The 25,000-nt window shown below is 37.5% G+C and overlaps 2 protein-coding genes across 4 annotated transcripts in view; one reads left to right on the forward strand and one right to left on the reverse strand.

The window, feature by feature from the left end:
• LOC129755869 (RING-box protein 2) overlaps positions 1-5,761 on the reverse strand; it is a 16,871-nt gene extending 11,110 nt beyond the window's left edge. The window contains exon 1 of one of the 3 annotated variants that reach the window (XM_055752560.1): positions 5,521-5,761. In XM_055752560.1, coding sequence (XP_055608535.1) covers positions 5,521-5,554 — 34 coding nt within the window. In that variant the 5' untranslated portion in view covers positions 5,555-5,761. The other 2 variants (XM_055752558.1, XM_055752559.1) reach the window with 2 other exon arrangements.
• The window catches only part of LOC129752765 (facilitated trehalose transporter Tret1-like), a 22,033-nt gene continuing 2,694 nt past the window's right edge, over positions 5,662-25,000 (forward strand). The window contains exons 1-5 of the mRNA XM_055748536.1: positions 5,662-6,080; positions 6,645-6,833; positions 19,473-19,892; positions 19,967-20,272; positions 20,341-20,583. Coding sequence (XP_055604511.1) covers positions 6,756-6,833; positions 19,473-19,892; positions 19,967-20,272; positions 20,341-20,583 — 1,047 coding nt within the window. The 5' untranslated portion in view covers positions 5,662-6,080; positions 6,645-6,755. The remainder of the gene's footprint in view (positions 6,081-6,644; positions 6,834-19,472; positions 19,893-19,966; positions 20,273-20,340; positions 20,584-25,000) is intronic.

Consider the following 25,000-nt stretch of genomic DNA (forward strand, 5'->3'; position numbering starts at 1 on the left):
AAAATGTTGAAATATATTTTTGGTTTTATATATTACACTTTACTGTGGTAACCGGTTTAACAATCGATTAACAGTGAAAAGCATGAAAACTTTCAGAAACCATCAAAAAGAATGAAAGATTTTTAGCAATGATTTTTCATGGGACATGTCCCGCTTTTTTGTTGAATGTCCCGCTGCCCCACTTTTTCCTTAAAATGTCCCGCTTTTTTTCTTGGAAAACTTTTATAAAGCTAACTGACTAACACTAAAAAATCAAATTTTAGTCACAATTCGTCACAATTTTAGTAACAAGCTGCACAGAAAATAGGTCTTTTTCTCAAAATAAGCAGAAATTTTCACTTTTTACATAAGACAATACTAAATAACTCTAAAGATATTAGCATTTCAGTACAGTGCTTTACAGTTAAAATTTCTTGGAACCCGTTAAATCAATGTGTGAAGAAAATATTGTTTACGTTGCTTCCAAATAATTATAGATTATAAAATTATAGAGATTATTTTTTTCACCGGAATCTTATACAATATTATACACAACCATTTTCGACTCAATTGTCCGAAATATAGAAAGATGTAAACAAATTTCCAAACAAACCAATTTTTACACAAATTACACGAAAGTTTTTTACACGGTATCAAATCCGCCGTTTACACGTACGACTTGAAATATTTTTTCTCAAATAACGTGTTAGATTTCGAGAATCGTAGAAAATAACAGTTAATGTGACAAAAAACCGTGTAAATAGAAGTCATGTAAGAAAAACTGAGCAAAATCAACCTGCGTTAAATAGAAAACCTTGGTGTAACATTCTATGAACAATTTCGGCTGATGGTATACATATAAATTTTGCTACATAATTAAGCTTTTTAAATATTTTCCTTAATGTCCCGCTTTTTTCGTCTGTGTCCCGCTTTTTTTCCTGAAATGTCCCGCTTTTTTCTGAAAGTATCTGGCAAGCCTATGTTATTGACCTATGGAGAAGAATCAACGCTAAAGGTAAGACAAGCGTTTTCACAGTGATCAGTATGATTTTGTCTTTGGAAAAACCATTAAAAAGGTTAAAAAATCTTCAAAAAAATAAATTGTTCTAGATCTCCCGATGGATTATTTGAAATTTGGGCTCTAATGAAAGGGGTCCCAGTTTTCAAATGGCGCAAAAATTAGCATCGCTTATTTTTGTAAAATAAAATTTTCTCTCAGAGACACCGTGCAATGTTCATTGAACATGCATATTGAAATAGCTATATACCCATTTAAAAAAAACATAAAATGTACTGACATTTTTATTTTTTTTCAAATTGACATGTGTAGTGTAGGATGGTCCAAAAATAGTGATATGTTCTGGCACCAAAACCTTACACCATTAGTTCTAGTGAAACTGCAAAATCCACTTTTTGGCTCGTCTGCTTCACGTATAAAGTTACTGTAACTCCTAACTCCACGCGAAGCATGAGACTCATTTTTTAGTTTTCTCTTCACCTACAATTTGAAAATGTACCAAACTTTGTGATCATTAAGATCTTGGCGACAGCTTTTCAAAAAGTATTAAGTTTTTGAAAATCGGTTCAGCCGTCCGTGAGATGCACCTGTATTCGATGTGGCTCCATCTGAAATGAGTTTTATAGAAACATCTTCTAAATTTTTGCGATAACCTCTTCTAATACATTTTTGGAAACGTTAGAAAAAACTGTATCTTAAACAGCATATTAGATGAAGGTGTGTTGAAATGTTGACAGAGTTTTACCAAAAAAAACAAAGTTTAGTTTGTTATAAAAAATTTTGCCCAAAAATAGACTCTCTACGACTGGGACAACCCAGAAAGTCGATTTTTGGCCAATTTTGTTTCGAGATAACACCAGATCTTGACGTTTCATGCATTTCTTACTCATTTAGCATCAAATTTAAAATTTCGATTTTTCGAATTTCCTTTGGTTTCCTCTTTGGTGATTTTTGAGGGTAGAAAAATCGAAAATCTGAGCATTTTGAGACATCCCTCAATCAAGTCCGATTGATCTGAAATTCTAGTTCAAATGAAATCCAATTTGGAGACGGCCCCTTAGCCAAACTGTTCGAATTGGTTGTTCTGGATCCGATTTCCTCGTCCTCAAAACAATACTTTTCCAACGATCAGCACGGATTTTTGCCGAAACGATCCGCGACAACAAATTTGCTGACTTTTACATCGTTCGTGCAAGATAACTTCGCCATGAAGTCCCAAACTGACGGCATCTATACTGATCTGTCTTCTGCTTTCGATAAAGTAAATCACGATATTGCTATTGCTAAACTCGATCGCTTAGGATTATGTGGATCCCTACTGGACTGGTTCCGAAGCTATTCAACGGGACGAAAGTTATCAGTGCAAACTGGAAATTACTTTTCAAGAGTCAAGACAATTATCCGCTTATTCAGGTGTGCCCCGGGTAAGCCACTTGGGACCGATAATTTTCGTCATCTATTTTAACGATGTTCTCACTCTCTTGGACGGCCCAAAACTTGCGTATGCCGACGACCTCAAACTTTTCCACACCATCAATGGTCAAGACGATATTGATCTCTTGCAAATGCAGTTCAACACCTTCGCTCACTGGTGTGACACCAACTGCTTGCCTCTGAACCACCGCAAATGTGCAGTCATTTCTTTTTCTCGCAAGCGGAACCCTCTTTACGCAGAGTATACTCTCGGGAATGAAACAATCACCCGGGTGGACCACATCAACGATCTGGGCGTTATCCTAAATCACCCGCTGGAGTTTAAGACTCATACGAATTACATCGTCCATAAAGTGTCTAGAAGTTTTGGCTTCTTATTTCGCGTAACAAATGAGTTTAAAGATGTGTACTGCCTAAAAAGTCTCTATTGCAGCTTAGTTCGCCCAACGCTTGAATATGCATCTACAGTTTGGTGCCCATTTTACAAGAACGGAGCTGAACGAATAGAGGCTATCCAGCGGCGTTTCATACGGTATGCCATGCGACCTGCGACACTTGAACTGGTTAGATCTGTTTCGTTTACCCAGTTACGAAAGCCGTTGCCGCCTAATTGATTTAGACACGCTTCAAATTCATCGTAACGCTAATAACTACGGAGCCAACAGCGCTCTAATTTGTTGTTGTTTTGTTGTTTCGATTATAGTCGTTTTACCATGTTTGGTATTTTATCCCAGGCTGCCACGAGATGTCGCTTCAGGACCTCCACACCTTCATGTTTCTTAGAGCAGACTTCGGGCTCCAACATACTCAGCGAAGTCTATAGGGTTCAGGTCTGGCGAACTCGCCGGCCACTCGGAGCTCGAAATGAGCCCTGGAAAATGTTGCGCAATCAAAAGTTTGGAAAACCCAATCCCTGGAACCAAAATGTCGACGTGCCCACGGTTCGATGACATTCTGTAGAACTAGTTCCCGATATGTATTTTGGTTGATCTTCACTCCTTCAGGGACAAAAAACAGCGGAGTCTGGCAATCACGGGTGATTCCGGCCCAAACCATCACCGATGCTGGTTTCTGTCACCGGGTGGTCGTCAGCAAGTCGGCATGGCTTCGTGATCTGTCTGGCAACCAAACTCTGTCGTTCTGTTTATTCACGAACTGCTGTACGGCGAAGAGTTTCTCGTCGGTAAACACGATATTCTTTAACCTTCCTTCTGTGGCCCTCTTCAGCAGCGCCTTCGCTCTTTTTACCCGTTCTTGTTTCTGCTTCACCGTAAGGTCTTGAACCTTTTGGATCTTGTAGGGCTTGGTCTGAAGTTTATCTTTCAGGATCCGTCGGAGACTTCGATCCGATATGTTGAGATCCTCTGCCAATTTAGTGGAACTACGACGAGGATTTCTCTTAAGGCGCTTCTTGACGATCTTCGCCATGGCAGGTGTCACCACAGTAGGACGGCGTCCCCCACCATACCGTTTTTTGGCACTTCTTTTTTGGCGGTCTCCAGGTATCTTTTAACTGAACGTTATACAAAACTTCTGCACACACTTATATCGGACAGCTCACGAACTATGTCCTTCTGCCGTTTGCCAGCTAGGAACAAGGCAACCACAGCGCTACGTTTCTGTTCGAGATCCATTTTTCCGGATAACACCTGATTACAAAAGTAACACTTACATCCAATGATAGTTAAGACTTAATGTAAACAAAGCTACGAGGTGTCGTTCAATACTGTTTCGTGTGCAACGAAATAATTACTGTTGAAGTAATGTAGCAGTTTAATTGCCGGACCCTGTATACATCGGATTGAGATGACATTTTGCAAATAGCAGTTACTAAGCACGAACAAATGACTTCAATTATCAAAATCTGGATCAGGGGTCGGCGAAAGGGGTCGTCCATATTAAATATTCACTGTGTTTGCGATATTCACGTTAATATACATCCGATTGGGATGAAAATTTGCACACGGGAGTTTTGAGTCACGGGCAATAGATTTCAAGTGTCAATTTGTTCGCTAGGGGTAGACGAAAAGGGTCGTCCATAATAATAGTTCAATATTTTTGGGATATTGTCATGAGACTTTGTACAGGGAAATTTCGAAGGACGAGTAATTTATATCAGGTTTCAAGTTTGGGGTCGGGGCGGCAAACCGGGTCGTCCATACTAATTTTTCTCTGTTTTCGTGATATTGACGTTATGCTATGGATTGTTTGAAAATTTGGACATGGGAGTTTTGAGGGAACGGCAATCGATTCGTAATTCTTGACTTGGATGCAATTTCATCAGAAGGTTGGGAAAGTGGTGATTTGTCAAAGAGGATGACGAAATTTTCAATCAATTTTAGCAACACTTCCCCTCAGTTTTTGTTTCACAGTCGTAAACATGATTTTTTTTCAGAAATAGTAAGAGGTCAATAACCGAGAATCATCTTCTTCTGAAATTTATTACGATTGTGCCAACTAGAACTCAAACTAAACGTGCCGGTTCACACGGTATCTCTCGTTTCCGATATCTGTATGGGCGAAAAGCGAATATTCCTCACTACTGTTAGCTCAAATTACAGACCTGAATTCAGCGGAACCACAACGGGAATGTGCATTGGTCGACAAACTGTTCCGGGCAAGGCCGTCTCAATCAAGTTTTTTTTTGCTATAGAGACAGGTAATTTTCTGATGCAACTCTTTTTTTTCTCGTAGGTTCGATCGATACGGGACCGGTGCACCAACGTATGTATTTGTTTGAGACCCCTATAAGATCGAATCTACAGGTCTCTGGAAATTTCCACTGCTGTTGCACTATATATGTACCACACCAATCGGTAGGATGCCGGTTTGCTGTATGGGTATTGGTCAGGATGATTACAGGTGCAATTACCCTGTCTGGAGTCACGTTTATTACGGCTGCAGAGCATTCTGGAGGTGTGGCGGGAATTAGCAAAAGTTGCACTGAAATTGCACGATATGCACGAAATTTGGGATTCCGAGAATCAAACGACTGCGTCAATCAACGATCGATCAGCGCCTGGTAGCAGCTTCAGGTACCTTGACAATCTATCTACTCTTGCTCATCGGAGCGAAAGAGAGTTACCAACCTACTTGTATTGGTAGCCCGTGCTGCGGATACATTTGTTCTGTTAGTATCGCGACTCTTTTTTCGCGCTCGCGATCCGCTTATACCAAGCGAGCCACGACTGAATCCGAAGCGCGACGGCTATTTAAGCTACACGAAACTTCAAGAGCAGATCTTTTATGAATAGAATCGCGTACGTGTTGTATCCGCGAGTTCGGACGTGAAACGTTACGGAAAGGATTTTTTTTAATTTTTTACCGCGAACTGACTGGACTTCCGAAACTAGAAACGAGATCACAATCACTGCAGCTAAGCATTGAAATTTGGATAGCTACTTCCGCACGGGTGTGCAACGAGGTTTTTGTGACAGAAGAAAGGAAGGAAAAAGTTTCAGAGACTGTGAATCGATTGAATTGATTAACGCTCGATTCGAGCTGTGGACTGTATTCGTTTTAAGTTGAAACGTTTCTGGTATCTGCATTTGAAAACTGGAAAAACCTTTGCATGTGTTCCAGTGAGTAAATAATAGTAATACAAACGTTCAGTGATAATAAGCAAACGGTGGAAAAAAAGTGCAAAAAGGTAAACATATCGATATCCGCTGGTGTGAATAAGATACACGTGGGGTTGCGAACAGTAGGATGTGTCAAATTTGAAGCTCATTTGGGATTTAAAAGGTTTTCTTTCTGATCAAAACTAACGTGTGATTTGTTTAAAAATATGTTGAGATAGATTGATCTTCTTTAAATCGTTAGTAAAAAATATTGATTGTTACAAGAGGTCAGAGGCTTCTTATGGTTGAAAAAAACAACTCTATGGCATTTAAAACAAATTTGGTGTTTGGCCTGTGCCGAACAAAAATTTGATATGTGATGATAATGCTTCTAATAAATTCAACCCGCTCATTTTCGCCATCTTTCATTTCTTCTAACTTTCTATCCGCCTATAAAAATTTCATAATCTTAAGATGTTCTTACTAAAAAGGACATAACTTTTCACAGATAAGGCCGATAAATTAAATAACAAATAAAAAATTAAAACTTCAAACCAAATAATTAGGAGTTTAAAAGGGAGTTAAATCTGAAGGAAAATCACACGTTAGTTTTGACCAGAAAGGAATCTTAGTGAGTGACACACCTTATTGAGCAGGCCAGAGAGAAGGTCGTTATAAAAAAATTGTTTAACGAAGCAGCAATTTCCAGTGGCCTTAAACCGAAAGCCAGTAAATAGTGTAATCAGAAACGGAGTGCCTCCAAAATGAGCAACAATAGGCAGGGCGGCGGCCCAGTGGGTCGCATAGTGGACAAAATAAAGCGCACGATGACCAACGAAGGGGTAAGCAGTTCATGTCCTTCTTCTGGAACAGGAATGGAGTACCCAGTATTTTGTCTAAGAGATGCAACAGTGTGTTTGAAGCTAGCGGTTTGATAACGAAATTGCCATGCGGGATTTGACTTTATTATTCGTTTGGGATTGCATGCGGTTAGTGACAGCTTTAGTTAAACTTTGGATACCAGGCAAAATTTGACTTTCAAAAGGTCAACAAAATTTCCGAATTTCTGCAAACACAACAACATGAGTACAGATATACATCGGTATCTTCCAACGATACGGTCGATCGAATTCTTTCGGCAAACCGAAACATCCTATACGTCAGAGCTGGCGAAGTGCCCACCGGACCGAAGTTGATGTTGTTTTTCGCGAATTCGCGAGTATCAGTGTATGTAATACGTCATTTTTGCTCAAAACGAACCTGTCCGTCGTGTCGTGTCATCATGATTGGCAAACTTGTGGGGGAGAGTTTTCTGTATTTTCGCGTGCCTCTGCCGATGCGAGCACAAAATCACCGGGCCTTGTTAAAAGTATGTGGCTTCCCTGTGACTGTAAAACCCTGTAAACATTTTTGGCTGGCCAGATTTATTGCGTCAGTCACAAAATTGGCGGCATTGAATGTGTTCCTTTTTTGCTAGTTGTTTGAGAGATTGATGTGAAAGGAATGGTGACTTTGAAGAATTATTTTTATCCCCGAGTTGATGAATCGAATGGGAAGTGCTGTAGCGTCGTAAAGTTGTTGGAAGAAGGAAAGTAACTGTGCTTTCATGCCGAAAAATAGGGGAAGCTATGCCTAAGACCTTTATACAGGTACAAGACTTTTTGTGAGACCAGATGTGCTGGCACCGAAAATTGTTATCTAGGATGCTGAAGAGATGATGAACTTAGATACGAGTATTTTATAGCTTTTGTTTTTATCCCATCGACTCTTAATGCTCTATCCAATCGCAGTGTTTGCTGTAGTACTGCACTGAAAACAGAGAATATGTGAGATCTCTCATTTAACGACTGGCTTAATATTTGTCCTGGTTAAAAAAATTGCGAATGGGTGGTTGTGTCTACTGATGTTTGAAGGTTACCACGGTTAGGTATAAAAATATCACAAGACGGTTCAAGAGAAAAAAAAACCGAGTCTAGTTTAGATTTTGTTTTATGCACAATCTATCTTTCTTAAATCGTTGAAATCTTTAAATCATGTCAAAACTAATTTCAAAGCTAAACAACTTGAAACTGCTTGTCTTAGGTTGTTGTTTCTATTAAAAGGAAGTAGATACTACTGAAATTCATCGATAAATTTGAAAATGAAAATGGACGCAGGACGCACTGATGCACTAGGAAAGGGTGTTAGTTTAGTTTTTTTTCACTGAAAATGTGCTAACGATTTTTAACAATTTTCATGCGGTGCAGATGTCATTTTATGTTCAATGGATAAGTCAGATTCCTAAAACTGATTTAATCTGCTTAAATCTTCGTGTATTTATTCAGAGTTGTCTAAGAAAAAGTTTGGAACAATAATCAAACAATTAATACGCAGAAGTTCACCGTGTCGAGGCATCTAGAAATTGTTGCTTCAAGATTTATTTAGCTTAATGGCCCAAACGAAACATCTGTATAACAAATCAGGGCTGAAGGATCAATCTATGCTAGATCAATCTTTCTCAATTTTGTTGAAAAGGATGCTGTTTGAGAGGATGCACCTTGAGAAAGTGGTACTTTTTGGATGGAAAAAGCTAATAAAAAGAACACAACAGCTTATACATTTAGTTTCATTTAACTAATCGATAGATCCATGCCTTCAAAATGATTGAAATGATTCAATTGATGAATAAGAAAGTTTGCTAACCAGGCTTGTAGAGTCAATTAAAGAAAATCTTTAACTTTTATTGGACGCACCAGTTATGAATACAGTTTCCGATTTTGCTATCATTTCTGCTGGATAAATAAAAATCATTCAAAAAGTTTATTTTCAAACTAAATTTTTGTCAATGCAATTTTTGAGAAATAAGAAATTGTTACAGAAGACCCATGCCTGGGTTGGAAAAAAAATTTAGCCTCAGAATTGACCTAAATGTTTTCCGATAAAAGAAGAAAACCCCCTCTGCCAAAACAATGCATTGCAATGGTGGAGAAAATGTGATGTTTGCTGATTTTTTTTAAAATAACATTTTATGTTCGAAAAATTTAAACGAATGTTGAGGCTTTGATTGTTTTTGGATAATTACATCCGAAGTAAGCTAACTTCACTAAATCGTGTAGCTCATGGAAAATACAGCTTTAAAAGAGTATAAGAATCTTGATACGAACCTAAATTAACAATTAAAAACAATTAATATTATAAATCAGGTTATCAAATCCTTTAGATAATCAAACAGCCGTGGCAAAAGTGTTGAGCAAAACTAGTAGGTACTCAGTTCATAGGAATTATTGTCCAATGAATCAGTTTAGACAAAGGTATCTAAATTCAGGTTGCCAGATTGCCCGGTTTTATCCGGGTACCCGATTATGGTCGACAATCGAGATATCAAATGCCCGGATTTTGCCAGGTTTTCAGATAAAATAGCCTGAATCTGTCCGGCCTGGAGACGTGCTGTAAAAATTCTGGCAACCTTAATTTAAATCAACGGAAGCAGCTGATTCTATATTATGAAAATTGTATCATCAAAACTTTTCAGCGGTTCCAGAGTCCATTCAATTTTTTAAAGCCTTTATAAATACCTATAAGTACATAACATTCTAAATTCCCTGGAATTATTGTTTTGTCGTGTTTATAGTTAAAAAAGGCTTAAAACCATTTGATGCAATAGCTCGAACAGTTCTCGTTAAGTTCTCGTACTGCTGGTTATGAATTCCGTTCATGCATCCAGATTCTAAATTAAGGTTCTGCATTTTTGGAGGGATTTTTTAAGAAGGGATTAATCAAGAAGTGTTTTTAATCTTTCGTTTCAGTTTACAGTTTTACGTTTTTTTTAAATATATCACTGTCCAATTCACTTAGTGGCAGAAATCTAATAAATTAATCTTCATTTTATTTCCGGTAATATATTCTGCCTGAGCTCAGAATATTTTTGACACTTCATAAGAACATGTTTCACTGTAATTGCCACGATACAAGTGCAGCAAACTGGTTCTTCTTTTCCTTCCAGGACATGTTGATGGGTGATCAGCATGCGACCAGTTCTCAGCCTGGTATAATTTTTTGTTCCTTTCTCGTTCCGATGTCTGTCCATTTTCCTGTAGTCGAATTTATTTCCCGGTATCCTGTTCGTGTCTCCAGTTTCTTCCATATGTTTTCTACAATTGCTGTCGTATTACCCGAGCAGACTTTTATGGCAAAATTAGAGCAAATGTTGCTATCACGCCCTGAGAGCCAAATGTGCTCTCATTTTGCTTGACATAAGGTGGTACACAGCAAAAATGAGAGCACAACTTTTCATACTTGGTTAGCAAAGTGATACCTAATTTTGCTAAAAATGAGACCTTATCTACACCTCGTTTTTTGAAAGCTTGGAGAGCACAAAGATGCTTATATAAGGCATCATAAATTTCGTTTACAGCAAAATTTGGCATCTTTTAACTCTCAAAATTTATGAAAAAACGAGGTATCGTCAAGGCCTCCTGAAAAAAAAAAGCTGAATTTGGCAGTACGCTGCTATTCACGTATAAATATTTGCCCTCATTTTTGCTATGTATCACCTTATGTCAAGCAAAATGAGAGCAAATTTGACACAAAGGGCGTGATAGCAAAATTTTCTATTGTGTAGACGTAAAAGCATGCTTGGTTATATATTCGAATTAAGAACAGAATCTGCTAAGGATAAAACGCCTTTGTGCAGGCAATGAGTGAGATACCGATTATGGAAACAACAACAAATTATATTTTGAACAAAAATGAGTGTGTAGTCTACACATAGGCGTTTAAATCAACAAAACCTGTTCTTAATTTTGCAAGTATAACATCATTGAAAACCGCTAAGAATGTCTATAATATAACCTATGATACAATCTTTTCAATTTATAAATGATTGAAAATAAATCAAATTGCAAACTCCAATCGTCTGGTTTGCAACAAAATAGTTTTAACATCTCCTTTATGATATTTTGTTTCACAATATTTTTAACTCAACTATTAGTACTTACCTAAAATACAAATTTAGATGAGTATGCCCATTCATCTGGTTATCTGAATTCCACAGTGCTAGATTTGGGGTGCTTCGGGGTAAATTCATGCCGCTTTCTCGTGCTCCTGGGATAAATCGTTTACTTAAGATAGAAAGCCATTGCTAGCATTTTCAGCTTTTTTGATCTCGCATTTAAAATAATGAGCAAAACAATGATCAGGTACATTCAATATTTCTTTCTTCCGGACATCAAATTTTGTCGTAATGCACTAAAAAAAATATTTTAATAGATTATAAAAAATTATTTTAAAATTGTTTATGTTTACTTCAGTGTTCAGGACCTGTAGCCAATAAATATGTTTACTCAAGATAAAACGCTGTGATCAAATGTTTGATAATTTGGCAGGAATTGTAGATATCCAAATCGAAAATAAATCTTCAGAAATGAAAATCTCAATAAGAACTGCAATTAAACATCCGGTTACCAATTTTTCATCATAAGCCGTGCGGTGTGAACTTTGGTTACTGTTGAAAACGTAATTTTTATTCTGTTATTGCACTCAGCACAGGGGTAATATTTTGAGAAACTTTAAAAAAATAATTGTGTTAAGTGAATACGTAATTTTGATTGTGAATTGAATTGTATTATTTAAACATAGTGTAGACACTGCTTTGAGGAAATTTAAAAATTTTCGCCTCTGCTTACCCGTTCGTGACACAAATATTTTTTTTTATAACTATCATTGTAAAGATGATTTATAAACCAGGGCGGGTCCGAGTTTTTTTTTATTGAGGAGTACAAGAAAACTCATTAGGTCTTACAAGCCGGTACCCTAGCCGTTTGAACCTGTTTTAGTAACACTGCGCCTATGCAAAAGTGTTTTGAAATCGTTCTGTTCCGGTGAATTGCGTCTTTCTTCCGGTGATTTGCGACTATCTTCCGGTGATCCTCTGCTATCACAGGCATTGTTATCATTACACTCGTTTCCGTTGTACTTTTGTATTTCACTTAACAAGAATTATCTAACAGACCACTGAATAAAATGAACTAATTAACAGAATGCAATTGCATGCGTGAAAAAATTGTTTACATTTGATACACGCTACGTTATGAATAATGATACGGGGTTGAAAATAGTTACTTTTTCTACTTTTCAGGGTTATTCTGTTAAATAAGTTTATGAAAACCAATGAAATAATTCCAATGAAAAAATCTCTATTTTAACTTTATAGTAGATATAGTGTTTAAAACATAAAATAGATAACACATGTTTTGGTGTTTTGCGAATTCTTAATTTTTTAAATGAATACGTCGACTTATAAAAAAATCACTCATTCTGGGGCAATAAAAAATTTCTTGGTTTATTATCCATTTTTCGTTGACTAAAAGAATTTTTTCGCTTTAGCCATTAAAATAAATTCTTTTGTTCAATTTTTTTAAATCAAAGTTCAAAAGAATTAAGTTTATAGCATTTTTTAAATATAAAGGAGTTCGATTCAACAAAAAAAAATCCAATCAGAAACAGTATTTCATCAGTTTCATCAAACCTAGCTTCCGTTGCGTTGATGTCTTATAATTTGGTCGAACTTTGATCACATTTATGCTTTGAGTAGCTGATTTTGAATGTTAATATTTAAGAGATTTAAGTTGTTCAACTATTCAAAACGAGAATGATAATTTATAGATATCAGATCAGAACCAAAGAAGCATAGGTACATGAGTGTACCAAATGTTGTAGTTATTGTAGTTTGAAATTCTAAAAATAAAAATATTTCACCTAATTTAATTTGAAGTCTAAAAAATCGTTGTTAATTCTCAGCTTATTGATTGTATTTAAATTTTAAGCACTTCATTTTGAAAATTCTCATTCGAACTCTAAGTTTAGGGCTATCTAATACTACCATTTTTATCCATAGCACCGTATTTTGAGTTTTTTTATCGGGAATAAAATATGTTATAATTTTCAATTTTGGATTTGAGAAAACGCCTTTACCTTTTTTTTACAAAATTTAGGATATTGTTGCCTTATTTTGCAAAAAGTTTTATTTTTCCTACAGCAACTGACGGTAAAGTTTTAGTCTTAGTTTTGCATTTCATAAAGAAACTGAACACCTTAATAATGCCTAGTTTTGCTGTCAGTATAAATTCTACACCAAATTTCGCTTCCATTTTTTCTGTTGTTGCCTAAATTGGGTTTCAATTTGCAATCTGTAAAACATTTTTGAAACCTTAGTTATATCTTATTTTGCTCTAGTACAAAATTGAACACCAAAAGATGCTATCACTTTGCTGTTGACGCCTTATCAAGGTCTTAATTTGGGCATCAATGTCTGCTCGGGTATACCCATTTCAGCGCGTCCGCTTGGGGTGTATTCATCAGCAGCATTTCGTCGTCTCGTCCTAAGTTAGCATGTTGGCCCGCTTTTTGGTTTCCGAATTCCAACGTGGCTAGAGATCAATTCAAGCGTAGCAGTTTTTGCATTAATATGTTTTTGGATGCTCTGGATTATTGGGTGCTTAACTCCGCTTTCGAGAGATGTTAGCATACTGGCCGAGTCCGTGTAGATCACGGATTTTTTTGTTTGCCTGCTCCGCAAAAAAAAAAAAAAATGAAAAACGTGTTTGGCAACTGCTTTAAAATGTTTTCTTCTGCATTCTGAATTTCAATACAGAATCTGAAATCGTATTTCATTATAAATTTTTATTCTCGTTTCTGATAATTCAATTTGATTCTAAGATGTAGGTAATTGAATTCACTAAACCATGTAATGCCAAACAAAACATCTGATACGTTGATGAAGTCACGTTTACACGTTGGCACGAGAAAAAATGTGATATAAGCTAGCCGGCTGCAGCAATGCATCAATGTAAGTCGTTGTTCTCACTCTGACTTTTGAACTTGGACAGGTATGGTTTCTTGCCAACAGATTATGGCAGATAGACAACGTATGCAAATCTTGGACCGAATTCAAACATCTCTTAGTAGAGCAAACTACGATAGCGATTGATTCTTTCTCTCGGCTACGGAGAGTTTCATTTCAAGGTTCCAATAGAATAAATTTAAACGATCATCTGTTCCTAGAATGTAAGAGACTAGTAAAAAAAGCGCGCTTAAAACGAATAATACATGTTATTCTTCCATAACCGATCTGCTTCGCCACATTTCAATCAAATTCATCAAATGGCACAAAACGGTACAGGCGCCAACTAAATTGCTCGCCATCATACTTGGACATTTCCATTCCCAGCAGAACTAGACCTGAGCAGTTTCGGCCGAAGCAGGAACGTGAGAGATAACACGTGTTCGGTATGCCATATGATATAGTCGTAGGAGGAGGCATATCTATTTGTAAACGGTCGGCGTGCCTCCGCCAAGTTTACATCGATAATTAATGTTGCTGTGGCGAGTAGAGCGAGGTGTCCTCAAATGGATGAATTCTGTGTCACGAATCGCGAGAGAATCTCTCTCTCTGGAAAATTCAATCCCGGTAGCGATTCGAGCGCTCGCGACGGTCGGTTCCAGGAAGTTAGAACAGTCAACGCGGGCCATTCGAGGCGTGAATGGCCCACTGACACAGTTCAAGGACTGCTAATTGTTTTCCGCTGAATAAATTCATATCAGTGGATAAACATGCTTAAACTAAATAATTTATCGTGATTTACTTAAGAATGTATCACCTACCAATAATACCTAATATAAACTGTGCCTTTCATGTTTTAATTTGTAATTTTTTTAAAACTAAATTCTCAAAATTAAAGCTTCCTGGAAAATGAAAGAATTGCACCCTTCATTTTCGTTCAAAATTAAATGTAGCTTGGTGCCTGTTTTAAATGATGAAATCAGTTGAACATACCTGGAACGAAAAAGAAAAAGATATTATTAGTGTTGTAATAAATACGTTTCATAAGTTGGTTTAAATTATTTTGATTAATCAAAATAAAACGTTACAATTTACAACCAGCTTTCGATGCAGTCTCTTGTTCGGCCAAAATAATAAACTGACAGCAGTACAACAGACTAACTACAAACCACAACATTCGAACGAAACGTGAATAAGTTAAGTCACCAACAGTTGTTTGACTTTCTATGGCATATGTAAATAAACCGTTGATTCGGTTCGTGTAATTTTCTGAAGACTCATCAGTAGACTAGGCCTCTAGTTAATCGTGTTTCTATGGCTGACGAGAGGAATTTACTGATAATGATGGCGGTTGAATTCTGTAGCGTTTTTATTCTTCTCTGGAAAAAAGGCATCATTTCCAAGGATGTACCTCTAAAACCGGAATTTCTTAAAACAATACAATTTTGAAAGAACTACAAATTAGACATTACAAATTCCGTTTTTTTTTGCTTGGGGAGTGCAGTTTTCGTGGACGATAGATTTTCCCTTTGATTTCTCAGGAAATTTCCAAAAAAAAATGTATTTTCTTGGTTGAATACGTTACTTTATTGCTCGAACCCTCCAAAATTTAGGGGAAAATTTATGGTTCTATTAGTAAGGCATCTTTCAATGATTATTCTGTGTAGTTTATGTTGCAACACACGAGATCCGATTACATCGAAAATATATATGTACTTATTTTAGAACGAAGTACTTTACCAAATTTTCATGATCCGAATGCTAAATATAGTCTAATTGTATTGGATGAAAGACACAAAGTTCAAAAAATATGTAAATATCAAGTCTGTATAAAGCCGTCCCCACTTACCCCAGGTGGGGTTTGGAGACAACATTTTAGTTTTTTGTAAATAAATCTTTTTTTTTTATTAATTTTTAACCGCGGTTCTTTTCCTAACTGGTTGTTTCGAATGTAAGGATTGTTTCAATGTAGAGTTTTTCGTTAAGAGCCATACTAGTTTACGAGAAATTTGCAATTGAAAAAGATGCACATCAAATCGACATCGTAGTTGATAATAGAAAATTCCCTAAAGGTAAACATCCGTTATTGTAGGAATCGCATCTTTTTCACAATTATTGGATAGATTACAAGTAAATTAAACATTCTGCATTAAGTTTAAAAAAATGTTTTATTAGCCATTGTCCAGAATATAGAATTGGAACAAACTTTTGCTCATATTGTGACGCTCCTGGGGGACAGATTAGGAAGTTCTTGGCGTCCACGTGTCGGGAGTTTTGTCAGCTTCACGTATGTATTTTTGACATTCCATATGTATTTTGACACTTTTTTTTTGAAAAAAATTGTGCACAAATATTTGGAAAATCCATTGTGGTCCGCATCTAAGCTAAACAACTGAAATTGCCCAGAAATATCGTATGGCGCGTTATTAAATGGTATAAGGAAACATACACGATGTGATTCCGAAGCCTCAAGCCAATCGTCGGATGAAACTGTCGGCCGGAAAATGCATGGTAAATTTCGAAGACGATTAAGAGGATTTCCAATCTGTTGGACCGTGATTTGGCCAGAAAATCCGGTGCTGCCTATAGTATCGTGAGGAGAATTCGACTCCGGGAAGGAATCAAGTCATATAGAGCTCGAAAACAGCCAAATCGGACCATAAAACAGAATAGTGTGGCCAAAATCCGTGCTCGGAAGCTATACGACCAGGTGCTGACCAAGTTCGACGGGTGTCTTCTGATGGACGATGAAACCTACGTCAAATCTGACTTCGTGCAAATCCCAGGTCAAAAATTTTACTTCGCAACGACTCGAGGGATATCCCAAGAATATTTCCAGCCAAATTCAAATTAGTTTTGCCGACAAATTTGGACCAAAATTTATGATTTGGCAAGGCATTTGCAGCTGTAGCAAAAAAAAACGGAAGTTTTCTTTACAAAGAAGACAACGACGTAGAAACTATATCAAAAAGAGTGTCTCCAAAAACGAATTTTGCAGTTCATTCGATCACACGACCATCCCGTAATGTTTTGGCCAGATTTGGCAAGCTGTCATTACAGCAAAGTCGTTCATGAATGATATGCAGAGAAAGGGGTCCAATTTGTTCCGAAAAACCTTTGAAACCCACCCAACTGCTCCCAGTTCTGCTCTATTGAGAAATACTGGGCAATCATAAAGAGGAGACTTGCCAAAGCCATCAATCAGATGAAGACTTGGTGGAATAAGATAGCTAAAATGATGGATCTTAAAAATACGAAGAAAATGCTACCTTTAAAAAAAAAAGATCTTGAATGAATTCAATAATAAATAACAGAAACAGGCAAAAGTTTTTGATCCAATTCTACTTGAAGCCAGCTTTATGAACATTTCTTTGTGCGTGGGTGGAATTTTTTTTCAACAGAAAATTATGCCACACCTGATGGAGCATCAATGACTGAACGTGAAACTCTCAAAAACAACATTTTAGCTTCATTTACAAAGACAATGGAATTGATGTACTGAACACACCTCAAAACGATTTTCGTTTCTCAGAGACATAAATTTTGTGAACGACTGTCTCAAATAGACTGTGTCGATTTGGGATCATTTTTAAAATTCTCAAACCCTGAGGTCTAAAAAGCTTCGTTTTGGTCCGAACCTCAACCCATGATTTTCTGCAGAATTTTTAAGTAACGTTTACATGAGTAAATTTGAACTTTTAGGTTTGTATGAGAAAACTGAATATTATGTACTGAAAAATCAACATCATTTTTGTTTCTTCTGTGGAACCGAGCCTGCTTATGGTTTTTGTGCCAATTTATAATTTTTTTTAAAGGAAACTGAACAACGCTGAACAACTTTGTCGAAGACTGTACCTTCGTATCTTTTTAGACAAAAAAGTTATTAGGTGTTAAATTGGGGTATGTCTTTTCGCATTGATAAACCATAAATTCAATTGACATCACTGCTGTTCGCCTAGCGAGTTATTGGAAGTTTTTTTTTCACGCAATACTTGGCGAGGCTCCAGCAGTGATGTCAATTTATGGTTTATCAATGCGAAAAGACATACCCCTGTTAAACAGCTAATAACTTTTTGGCCTTATAAGATACGAAGTTACGTACGGTCTTCAACTGAGTTGTTCAACGGAAAATTTACATTAACAAATTTTTAAATTGGCACAAAAACCATCAGCTGGCTCGGTTCCACAGAAGAAACAAAAATGATGTTGATTTTTCAGTACAAAATGTTCAATTTTCCTATACAAACCTGAAAGTTCGAATTTACTCATGCAAACGTTACTTAAAAATTCTTCAAAAAATTTGGATAAAAACGAAGCTATTTAAGCCCCAGGGTTTGAGAAACTAAAAAATTACCCCAAATCGACTCAGTATGATGTAGTTAGGCTGGTAATTTATAACTGTAATTTATCAATAGAACGATAGACTATCACATTTCAATAGCTTTTGAACATTGCCATGACAATAACGACATTCACGGCGTTTCTTCGGAATTTCACCACTTTACCATAACTGTTTGGTTATTATTCTAATCGAAATGTAGTCTTCGGGGAAAATATTTGTCAAAATTTTAACTTCAAGAAAAACAATATTCAGAAGAAAAGTCGATGATGGCGAACTGATTTTTCATGTTCTTCACGAACAAAATGTCTCAAACTTCCATACAAACTTCAAGCTTTTTGCGCGACCCCTCCCCGTGGTCCGATCTGGCTCAAATTTTGATTGGAACCTTGTGTTGAGGCATTATACCAATTCTAGGCTATCGCTCGCTATATTATAAGTTTAATTTTTCTCATATTAATTTGGCCACTTTATTGTGTACTCTTCGAATGGTTGGTGTTTTTTTTGTAGTAGCTGTTTATAAACCACCAACAAATCTAAAGTCTCCTACCTTCATAAATTTTGATTAGAATCAAATTGTACTGTTGTGGTGAAGTAACTGAAATATTACACACATTTTATTGCTTCGAAGCATGCTCTACGAAAAGCCTCAAGAATAATTTAGTGAAAAGCTCTATGAAGATGTTGTTACTCTGAAACAATAATTTTTAGAAGATAAATATGCTTACAAGATTCTTCTGAAAGTATAATTTTTGATACCAAATATTTTTTGAATCTTTTGGAGAACTTTATAGTTTATTTGTGAAATCTTTTCGAATGTGGTTTGTTGTTTAGTTAAAAAGGAACAAAGTATTTTGTTCTGTAAAAAATAAATAACGACTTAAGACTTTTATACGTTTTGCTCAGATAGAGATCTTTCCAAGAAACATGTCAAATTGTAATTTTTTTTTTTTTGAGAAAAAAATTGTTAATCATATTGCCCATATTCTCAAGCCAGTAAGCGAGGCGTCATCACTTTAAGATAATTATAAACACTCGTGAGGCTGCATTATGTCCAAGTAGTGCATCTTAGGCTGGTAAAGATTAAATTCAGCTACTGGTCAATACCGAAGGGATTTTTATCATTGTGCAAACAGGGAGTATGAACGATGACCGCAGTAAAGAACAAAACAACTATAACTATCTGTGCGGATGAGTGTCGGGAGATGGCTAGTTTCCCTAGGGAGATCTTGCGAACAGCATCTAGAAATTGGTACTCCATTCTTGTTTCCCATCGATTGTGTAACGTAAGCAAACTAACACATTTTTCTTCCTGTATGACAGGATGACACACGTGACCCGCTGCAGTACGGCTATCAACGGGTCAACACGGGCGAAGGATCTTTGTCGACATCCACGACGGCAACCAGTTTGGACACAATCGTTCTGGATACGAACGCCGACGATTTGGCCGGAACTCCCAGGGCAGCAGCAGCTGCAGCACAAAGACCGTTCAGCCCTATACTGGAAACGGAGGATACGAATCCATTTCTTGATCCCCCGGCGGCAGGTACTCGATCAAGCGGAACTGTTGCAGATTCGAAATCCAAGAGTAAATCCTCGCTCAAGGGTTCACGGGTGTCCTTCGACGAGGACGACGATCGGTTCGATGAAACTGACGAAGGATTCCGCAAGCAACGGGAACATTTTCAGAGGAACAAAAGTCACAGCAGCAGCGCAGCTCATAAGAATCAGCTGATAAAGGTAGGCTTAAAGACTTCCGGTGTTGTGTTTCGTATCAGATAAGTTTTGGACTAAATTAACATTTTCGTACCCAGGAACTTCGTCACCTGTTGGCAGCCGACAATAGACGGCAATTCCAGGGTAAAAAGCATGTCTCGCTAGATGTACAGAGTTCCAAAGTGCTTGAAGAGCTACTGAAGGCGTCTTCGTCGGAAGACGACTTCGAAGGTCAACGCAGGCAGTTCCAGGAGCGGAAACACAGAAGTTTGGACAATCGGCACATATCGTTCAAATTCGAGAAGGAACCTTCGCCCTCGAGCAGCGACGAAGACTTCGAGCCATCTACCTCGCTGCTGAAGATCGATGCCGATATCACGAAACCCGTCATCATTGATTTGAAGGTATATTTACGACGACGTCAAGAATGGGTTCCATCAGATTTTTTGGTATTGATCGATTCCAATTTCAGGATCTAGATTCGAGTGAGGACGAAGACTACATCTCCTCGCGTAAGCATTTCCAGCAGTCCAAGTCTATGAGTACCGATTCTCGGAAAAGCGGCAAAAGTATACGATTTTTCGAGATGGAAATGGGCACCAAGGAGGAAAACCTCCGATCGGCTGTACCCTTCGTGCGGCAGATCACAGAAGATGGCAAGGCAAAGCTGGAAGTCTACCGACCAACAACGAACCCGATCTTCATCTGGACACAGGTAAGCAATCTTGAAAGTTTGGGGAACAGTTTAAAAAAATTTTTAGTTGAAAGAGGCCCGCCGATCCTGGTTGAAAGTTTTTTTTCCTCGTCTTCCATATGTATTGCAATTATTAGTCAGCGATTTATAGGGTCTACACCTACAGGGCCTCAAATAACTTATATGCAGTTAAAGTCAACCATGAATTCAATCACCTGGTTTGTTTCCTGCTAGCGCACTGAATGAAATTAAACTACAGTACTCGCTCGTCAACCGTACACTTTTTAATCGAAAACATTTGGTAATCGGATATTTTCGGGTGCTGAGTACAAAGCTAAATATTCGCTCGTTTTGTTGAAATAATTCCAAAAATTCAAGTTTTTAATTTTTCTGTCCATTAATCGATCCATTTTTAAGCTCGCATGTTATCAGCCAATACTAGTGAACCTTCATGTAAAAGAAGCGACATCCGATCCCTCTTAAAATAAAATGTATGGCCACATCGCCGAACGCTTGGATAAAAAAAGATCCTCAGCACTGTTTTCTGCATTTTTAGGGAAGAATGACCCTGGTTGTTAAACTCCCTTGAAAAAAAAAAAATGTTTTCTGCATGAATGTTCAAGCTCTAATGTGAACGCTCGAAAATCCAACAAAATAACATTGAATTTGATGCCCGGTGGATCGCGATTAAAAATAAACGATGTGAATGACTTCAATTTTGTTAACAATCAAATAGTTTTCTAACTATGAACACGAACCACCAGAGCATGAAAAAAATTGCTCATTATCATACATTCGTTTGACGAGCTTCAAAATTATTTGCTTGAACTACAACAGCAATCACAATACTCTCATTGGTTGAGATTTCAATTAGAAAGCTAAAAGCTCTACGACAAAAGCTCGGTTCGATTGGAATCGATTTTGACAGTTCTTTTGTATCGATTGGAATTTTGTGTTTCAGACGTCGCTTCTCTTACATGGCAATACATACTGTCGTTTTCATAAAGATGTTATCGAACGTTTATAACTTTTAAAACTCGTTCAGTTCAGTTTTTCTTACTACTTTTTACTCAACCTTCAATAATATATCAATTTTTATGATGAAAATAGTAATTTGCGTCAAAACTCGTGTCCAAAAAAAATGTTTCTGTCAAGGTGCACTCGGTAATTGGACGTTTTCCATAGTCGGGTGCACCCTTCGGTCCTGACAGTGTCCGATTAACGAGCGAGTACTGTATTTTCATATTGATGAACAATTCAATTAAGAAGATATGAGGTACCTATTCAACATGGGAATCAATGGCAAACAGATATCAGATTATCGAGCTCTCATTATTACGAAGAAACCTCAATGAAGCTTTAGAATTCTGTAATGAAAACAATCTTTGTCACATTTTACCGGTTGAAGAATCAAGAAAAGATTCTTTGTAGACGGCGATCTGTTTGTTTGTTCAAGATTGCAGGAAATCTGAAACGATTTTGTTGTTAATGACCGACCAATTTACTGGAACCTATATTACCGTTGCGTCATGTGATCCCAATTAAATCAAGATAGAACAAACATCAAGCTTCAATGCCTGCCGAATCTACCGCCTCCGTACGTTTCGTGGTCGGGTAATTATATTATTGACAAACAATTAAATGCTCGTTTCGGTCACGTTAGACGATCGAGGAGTCATAAACAAACAATTCGAAAGCTCGATGAGCCTATCTATCAGCCTGCAGAACGCCCGTTTGATTTCAGCCTCATTGCTGATAGTGTGTTGTGTGGATGGCACGGAACTTTCGTGACCTTTGCTTGAGGCTGACTGTTGTTTGGCTAAGTTGAAGAAATATGCGGACAGATCGCCCGCTTTGAGTGCCAAGCCAAGATGATTCCTCAAGTCACACGTTGGCAAAGTGGTACAATATAAGCGATTTGCGTCATCAACGAGAGATTTTGCAGCATCTGATGGCTACGTGATCACACGAATACTGCTTCAGTGCAAAATACACCGGAAAATCAAATGAATCGTGTCTGTATGGTTTCTTTCTCTCAGATCCGGAGAGATCTTCTTTTCGGAGCTCATATATTTGATGATGCGCACTGTTAGGACGTCATTGACTTGACTTCGAACCGGTTTTGAGGTGAGAATTGAAATTTGGCAGATTTACTGGATAGGACACTGGTCGAGCCTTTTTTCTCCATCGTTTTTCTTTTAAATCATACTGACCCACATTCTAAACAGGTCAAACAACGAACAATATAAATTAGGGGAATAGAAGGACTATTTTAGAAAATGATGTAAAATAGTGTGATTTTTACTTGCCAACAATAAGAACACCTAGAATTTCCTAGGGAAATAAAAACCCTTTCGATTCCAAATGTCAATCCACTTTTTTTGGAATTCCTTCATTTGAAACGGCTCATAAATATACCTTCAGGCTTTAAGGAGCCAAGCTTGTTTTATTAGTTTACACTTGTTTGCCTAGGTATAGATCGTCACTTTTTGAAGAGAACGGGAAATTGATAGGAAAATATATAAATGAGAAGAATTATAGACAAAGATCAATAGCGAATATGTAATCAATGTCATATCTTACTGGGGTGCAGGGTGGTTTTCCTCGAGCCCGTCATTTCACTTGTTTCGACAAAATATCAAAACCTGAAGTATTGCAGAGTACACTCCCATGGCTGTTGTGGACCCATGATTTTGTTTGGGTCTGAGAGATTGAAGCCGCTGCAAGCCAAATCTGTTATCCATACCATTTTTTTTGGATGTTTGACTCCAGAAAATAGCAATAACAATTTTGGGAGCTTTTCATTAAGTCTTGAATAAGCGCAACAAATTTAATTTTGTAGGGAAAAGTGTTCGAGAAAACACAATTTTTCAATGAAAAATCATCAAAGATGTACTAACAATCCTTGGTTCTTGCAGTATATTTCATGTGAATAAACCACAAACTTTACTTGTACCCTAAAAAATGGATGGTATAAGCTTTTTTTTCAATTTTATCGTTTATGACTGGTATTTGAAGGTTTAACCCTTTCCTTCCCATGGTAGCACAGATGATCCACAACTTTGCACAGCTCACATTCGAAGTGGGTAGCAATGAAGTGGGTAGTGAAAGAAGAAGAACATTGTACAAAATTTGAAGCAAATCGATTCACTGGTTTTTTTCTCGGTAGATCGAAAGCTGCACAAGATGCGGAATTTTGTAAAACTAAATCAAGTGATTTATTCGTTTTTTTGTTTTTGGGGCGTTTAAATAGCTCGGGGAGCTGACGCTGGAAATGAAAATTAGAGATAGTTTGGAGAAGGAAATTTCAAAGTTTAGAGTAGGCAGCGTAGAATAGAAAGCGATCATGAGACGTTGGTTAGACCATCATGCACTTCATTATATCCATTCCGGCTGGATATGGACAGAATGCAGTTCAAGATAACAAACCAACCCCTCCTGATACCAGTTGGAGGAAGGACAAGGGTGGGTTCGAGACAGGCCTCTACTTACTCCCCAAGCATCTCACCTGTCGGCAACTTATGGGATTCGAACCCAAAAGTTTTTTCTTTCCGATACCGGGAATCGAACCCAGTACGCCTGGGTTACCAGACTCGCGCCGGCCTATCCACTAGACCACATCAGCGCTTAAATCAAGTGATTTATTCGTTGTTTTAATATTTGGCATGTGTTGAAAATTATTCTCAAATAAAAAAAACTGACGTCAGAAAATGGCTTAAGCAAGCAGAATAAGATGAAGACTTACTTAGATTTCATCTAAACATATAAATTTCGCAATAAGTATAACGGATCACTGGTGATACACTGGGAACAAACATACTTTTGTTCTAGTTGAGCCTTTCACTTATACTCATGAAATCTTTCGGACAATTAAGTTTTGCTTCAGGATGAGTGTTTTATAGAGGCTGAGTCATTCGGCCGAAAGCTATTCGACTGAAGGTCAATCGGCTGATGGACGTTAGGCCGAATGTGTTATCAGACCGAATAGGCCTCTAGGCCGAACGGTTGTCCAGCCAAAGGCTGTTAGGCCGAATGGTTATTAGGGCGAATGGTCGTCAGACCGAATGGTCGCTGAGCCAATAAGACATATTAACGCTTGTTTGCATGTTGGAGCTAGTGGCTGTTCGGCCGAATGGTCGTTATGCCGAATGGTCATAAGGCTGAGTGATCGTAATGAATGGTTGCTAGGTCAATAAGAAATATTTTACACTCGTCTGCATGTAAGGCCGACTGGTCATCAGGCCGAATGGTTGTTAGGCCGATTGGCTGCTAGGCCGAATGGACGATAGACCGAATGGTCGAATCCGGCCTTGTATCTATTCGGCCTGATAATCATTCGGCCTGGTGACTGTTCGCCCTAACAACCATTCGGCCTAACTACCAATCGGCCTAACATGCGAAAAACGGTATAGTCTTATACTGCCCCTACTCGCATAAC

This window comes from Uranotaenia lowii, chromosome 3, assembly GCF_029784155.1.
Source record: "Uranotaenia lowii strain MFRU-FL chromosome 3, ASM2978415v1, whole genome shotgun sequence".
NCBI classification, from domain to species: domain Eukaryota; kingdom Metazoa; phylum Arthropoda; class Insecta; order Diptera; family Culicidae; genus Uranotaenia; species Uranotaenia lowii.